The sequence below is a fragment of the Bison bison genome, unplaced genomic scaffold, assembly GCF_000754665.1.
Source record: "Bison bison bison isolate TAMUID 2011002044 unplaced genomic scaffold, Bison_UMD1.0 scf7180017864375, whole genome shotgun sequence".
In the NCBI taxonomy this organism is placed as follows: Eukaryota; Metazoa; Chordata; class Mammalia; order Artiodactyla; family Bovidae; genus Bison; species Bison bison.
The window spans coordinates 1284653-1290256 of record NW_011494947.1 but is presented as its reverse complement, the minus strand read 5'-3'; the positions used below and the strand labels follow the sequence as shown (position 1 = coordinate 1290256).

The 5604-nt window shown below is 40.9% G+C and overlaps 1 protein-coding gene across 5 annotated transcripts in view; it reads right to left on the bottom strand.

Moving 5' to 3' along the window:
- Positions 1-5604, bottom strand: part of SETX (senataxin) — a 90013-nt gene that overhangs the window by 22487 nt on the left and 61922 nt on the right. For all 5 annotated transcript variants that reach the window (XM_010856778.1, XM_010856780.1, XM_010856779.1 and 2 more), the window contains 3 exons: positions 3692-3848; positions 1081-1182; positions 777-892 (listed from right to left, as the gene is read on the bottom strand). In XM_010856778.1, the coding sequence (XP_010855080.1) occupies positions 777-892; positions 1081-1182; positions 3692-3848 (375 nt within the window). The remainder of the gene's footprint in view (positions 1-776; positions 893-1080; positions 1183-3691; positions 3849-5604) is intronic.

The following is a 5604-nucleotide window of genomic DNA, read 5'->3' as shown; positions in this document are numbered from 1 at the left end:
GATCAGCCCTGGGTGTTCTTTGGAAGGACTGACGCTAAAGCTGAAACTCCAGTACTTTGGCCACCTCATGCGAAGAGTTGACTCACTGGAAAAGACTCCGATGCTGGGAGGGATTGGGGGCAGGAGGAGAAGGGGATGACAGAGGATGAGATGGCTGGATGGCATTACCGACTCGATGGACATGAGTTTGGGTGAACTCCAGGAGTTGGTGATGGACAGGGAGGCCTGGCGAGCTGCGATTCATGGGGTCGCAGAGTCGGACACGACTGAGCAACTGAACTGAATTAGATAAATTCTCTTTTTTTGACCACACAGTGAAGTATGTGGGATCTTAGTTCCTCAGCCAGGGATTGAACCTGTACCCTCTGCAGTAGAAAGCTCAGATTCTTAACCACTGGACCACCAGGGAAGTCTGATAAATTCTTAATACTGTATTTAAGATGCAGATCTGTCCAAGGTATTGTAGGTTGGCTCTTCCTGTCTGCCTAGCAGGCCAACCCTTGGCACATCATTTACCTGTTACCAACTGCTGCTGTCTTCAGGCTACAACAGCAGAGTTGAATGGCTAAAAGAGACTCTACATAGGTCTGTAAAGTCTAAAATATTTACTATCTGGTCCTTTAAAAAACACGTTTAACTCCTAATGTAAAGATACCATTTTTGTATACATCTTTTACACAAATTATATACTATTTCACAACAAAAGAACAGCATCAAATACTCAACTAGTTTATCTATGAGCTGTTATAAACACTGATCAAGAAATGTTTAGATACCTGCGATTCCCTTCCACCTCGGCATAAAGCACGCTGGCGGGAAAGTTCATCAAGTTGACGATCAAGAAATTCCTTTCTTTTGTGCATCTCCTGAACATGAGACGGTAAGTCTTTTTCTTTAAAGAAAATAAAAAGACAAAGAATTTCTCATTCTAACAAATATATACATATTCACACACAATGAGAAGGAAAACTAGCTTTCAAAATCAGACTATTTCTAGGGTCTCCAAATTACCTTTAATGCCCAAGCCAACTATACAACAAGAAAAAAATAAATTAGTATATACCTTTATTGCATACTTACTCATTCTGTGGTTAACTTGACTGTCCAAACTGAATTTCAGGACCTCATTATTAATAGACTTTTCTGGACCTAGACGTACTAAATTTATATCTCCACAGTTTCCTGTTGATAAAAGTCACACAGAGATTAGTAAGAACACTGCCAATCTCTGTACATAACAACTGTTTTTTAGCAAAATATTAACAATCAGAGAAGGGAGCTAGCATGAACTATTAATCAACCAGACATCTGGAACTGTGCTAAAGGCTCCACATATATCCTTTTAGATAAAGCTTTATAAAAACCCCTAAAAGACAAGGACTTATTTCCGCCTAATAAAAGCTACTGCTACTGCTGCTAAGTCGCTTCAGTCGTCCGACTCTGTGTGACCCCATAGACGGCAGCCCACCAGGCTCCCCCGTCCCTGGGATTCTCCAGGGAAGAACACTGGAGTGCGTTGCCATTTCCTTCTCCAATGCATGAAAGTGAAAAAATAAAGTGAAGTCGCTCAGTCGTGTCCGACTCCTAGCAACCCCAAGGACTGCAGCCCTCCAGGCCCCTCCGTCCATGGGATTTTCCAGGCAAGAGTACTGGAGTGGGGTGCCATTGCCTGGGGTTGCACAAATAGTATATAGCAGAGATGAGATTCTATTACACTACGGTTCCTCAAACTATGTTCTATTCAACAATCCATGGTAAAATTCGTTTGGAAAATGGCTGAGTTAAAAATAAACAGATTTCTTAACCTCAGGATATTTCAAAAATGAAGATGTTTATCTTTTAATACATGTCTGAATTCCCCAAATGAAACCTTTTGGGACCACCAATCAAATCCTTTTCTGTAGAATACTCAGAACCAAGATTCTGAAACTCTGCTCCACATCACAATGCCACCTCAGGATCTAAGGGACAGAAGGTGCTGGAAATTCTGATAATTTCAAAAACTGTCAGCATCATTTGAACTGGTTTACTAACCACATTTTTAATTCTAGGTTAGTACACTCAGGTATTATTTAGTCTAAAAATCTCCCACTGCTTCACTGAACTAAATAACATCAACCAAGCAGTATTTATTAGCACCTATCCCAACCTAACATGTCATGTGACTTGCTTGCTGTCTCCTTTCCCTGAATCCCAAGCCCCAGAGAATCAGGTTTTGTTTTGGTCATTGCCTAGAACAGCAGCTGGCACACAGTAAATACAATAAACGTGCTGAATGAATAAATTAACAATTTATTATACAGTTGTCTACATGTATCTGTATTCCTAGTTCAGCTCCTTCTTCTAAATTTGAAGCCATCTTCTCTGGCCAACATTTACTTGAAAGTTTCAAAATTGCTAAGTTGATTATCTGCCAGAAAGGTGATGAGATTTATACCCACTCTAAGCACCTCAAAATACTTCAGAAATTAAAACAGAATCCTTTAAATTGCAGGGTGAGCTCAGAAGGATGTAAAAGAAATTCCTAGGGGTGAAAAACAGAGAAAGGTGAAAACCAGATATGAAAGCCCCTGAGCTGCTGTGGCTTCCCTGGAGGGAGAAGGATGAGAGCCCATCACTGTCCAGGTGCTGAGGTATTGGGTTTTTTAATTCACATACAACAAAACACAAGGATTTAAAAATTAGCAAAAGTCACTCAAATGCAGAAAACTTGAATAAATCAACAATTAAAGACATTCAGCAGACAAAAACTTATCCATCTGTCAAAAAACAGACCAAAAAGTAAAAAGAGAACAACAAACACCAAAACAATACTAAAAACAGATTAACTTTCAAGGAACAGATAATCACTTACACAAAACATTGCAAATAAATGTCTGTATAAAATTCAGCACCCATTCATAAAAAAAAGCTAATGAAAAACGGACTTCTTTAACCCAATAAAGGGTATAAACCAAATCCCACAAACATATATATCACATGCATTGGGAAAAAAAAAAAAGTACTGAAAAATAAGGAAAAAAGCTCTCTTTACCGACAGAGATGTCATTTTCTAACCAAAAAAGTTAAAACCTAGACCCGGCATTTGTCCCACCTTCATCCAGCCTTGTCGTGTTGTCAATGGACACCTGAAAAAGTGCTTATTACCCCTCCTCAGGAAAAGGAAAGTGAAAACAGCACCCTGCCCACTGTCTGGGCACTGTTCTCAGTGTGGGATCTGACACAACCACTTTCTAGAAGGATCTGGCACTATCTAGAAGATGCACAAATCCTTCAACCCAGCATTTTCACTTCTAGGTGTATACACGCTGCTGCTGCTGCTGCTGACGCTAGACCAGCGCTTTTATGAGGCACACTTTACATTGTACTGAAAGCAGTACACTCACACTTCACCAGTAAAATAGGTTTCACAGAATACTACTTACCCTGCTCATTAACTATGCTCTAATCTTTTCTGTTTCCCTCTGTTCTGTTCTATCTTATGTAAGTATGCTGGTTCTGATCTCCCTAAACTGATTTCACAATCCAGTGACTGGTCACAAGCCACACTGTGAGAGAAGCACTGTCCTGGAAGGCCACATGAACGAAATTCGGGAGATGTCAATAAGCCAGAACTGGCTCACTTTTTGTCATTCAAAGCTCCCCACACTAAACACTGAAAACAAATTAAAAGCCTACATAAATATCATACCCATAGGATTCTTCTTGTCTTTACACTTTTCTTTGAATTCAAGGATAATTTTTTTCATAAGTTCATCAACAGCTGCATTGGAAGGAGCACATACGAGGACACGGTTTTGCTTGATTTTGGCGTTGGAGTTTTCATCTGAATACCCCCTCCTCTGGTTCTGCAATTTGCATCAAACAAAAAGTCCTGATGAGTTCTATTACACAATGTTATAGTTCTTTCCTACTTTCACATATATTCAAAAGTTCCTATAATAAAAATAAAAAGCACCTGCATCTTCATTTCAGTTCAGTCGCTCATTCATGTATGACTCTGCGCCCCATGTATCACAGCACATCAGGCCTCCCTGTCCGTCACCAACTCCCAGAGTTCACTCAGACTCATGTCCATCAAGTCGGTGATGCCATCCAGCCATCTAATCCTCTGTTATCCCCTTCTCCTCCTGCCCCCAATCCCTCCCAGCATCAGTGTTTTCCAATGAGTCAGCTCTTCGCATGAGGTGGCCAAAGTACTGGAGTTTCAGCTTTAGCATCATTCCTTCCAAAGAATTCCCAGGGCTGATCTCCTTCAGAATGGACTGGTTGGATCTCCTTGCAGTCCAAGGGACTCTCAAGAGTCTTCTCCAACACCACAGTTCAAAAGCATCAATTCTTCAGTGCTCAGCCTTCTTCACAGTCCAACTCTCACATCCATACATGACCACTGGAAAAACCATACCCTTGATTAGACGGACCTTTGTTGGCAAAGTAATGTCTCTGCTTTTCAATATGCTATCCAGGTTGGTCGTAACTTTCCTTCCAAGGAGTAAGCGTCTTAATTTCATGGCTGCAATCACCATCTGCAGTGATTTTGGGGCCCCAAAATATAAAGTCTGACACTGTTTCCACTGTTTCCCCTTCTATTTCCCATGAAGTGATGGGACCAGATGCCGTGATCTTCGTTTTCTGAATGTTGAGCTTTAAGCCAACTTTTTCACTCTCCACTTTCACTTTCATCAAGAGGCTTTTTAGTTCCTCTTCCCTTTCTGCCATAAGGATGGTGTCATCTGCATATCTGAGGTGATTGATAATTTCTCCCGGCAATCTTGATTCCAGCTTGTGCTTCTTCCAGCCCAGCGTTTCTCATGATGTACTCTGCATAGAAGTTAAATAGACGATATACAGCCTTGACGTACTCCTTTTCCTATTTGGAACCAGTCTGTTGCTCCATGTCCAGTTCTAACTGTTGCTTCCTGACCTGCATATAGATTTCTCAAGAGGCAGGTCAGGTGGTCTGGTATTGCCATCTCTTGAAGAATTTTCCACAGTTTATTGTGATTCAGACAAAGGCTTTGGCATAGTCAATAAAGCAGAAATAGAGGTTTTTCTGGAACTCTTCCTTTTTCCATGATCCAGCGGATGTTGGCAATTTGATCTCTGGTTCCTCTGCCTTTTCTAAAACCAGCTTGAACATCTGGAAGTTCACAGTTCACGTATTGCTGAAGCCTGGCTTGGAGAATTTTGAGTATTACTTTACTAGCGTATGAGATGATGTAATTGTGCGGTAGTTTGAGCATTCTTTGGCATTGCCTTTCTTTGGGATTGGAGTGAACACTGACCTTTTCCAGTCTTGTGGCCACTGCTGTTTTCCAAATTTGCTGGCATATTGAGTGTAGCACTTTCACAGCATCATCTTTCAGGATTTGAAATAGCTCCACTGGAATTCCATCACCTCCACTAGCTTTGTTCGTAGTGATGCTTTCTAAGGCCCACTTGACTTCACATTCCAGGATGTCTGGCTCTAGGTCAGTGATCACACCATAGTGATTATCTGGGTCATGAAGATATTTTTTGTACAGTTCTTCTGTGTATTCTTGCCACCTCTTCTTAATATCTTCTGCTTCTGTTAGGTCCATACCATTTCTGTCCTTTATAGAG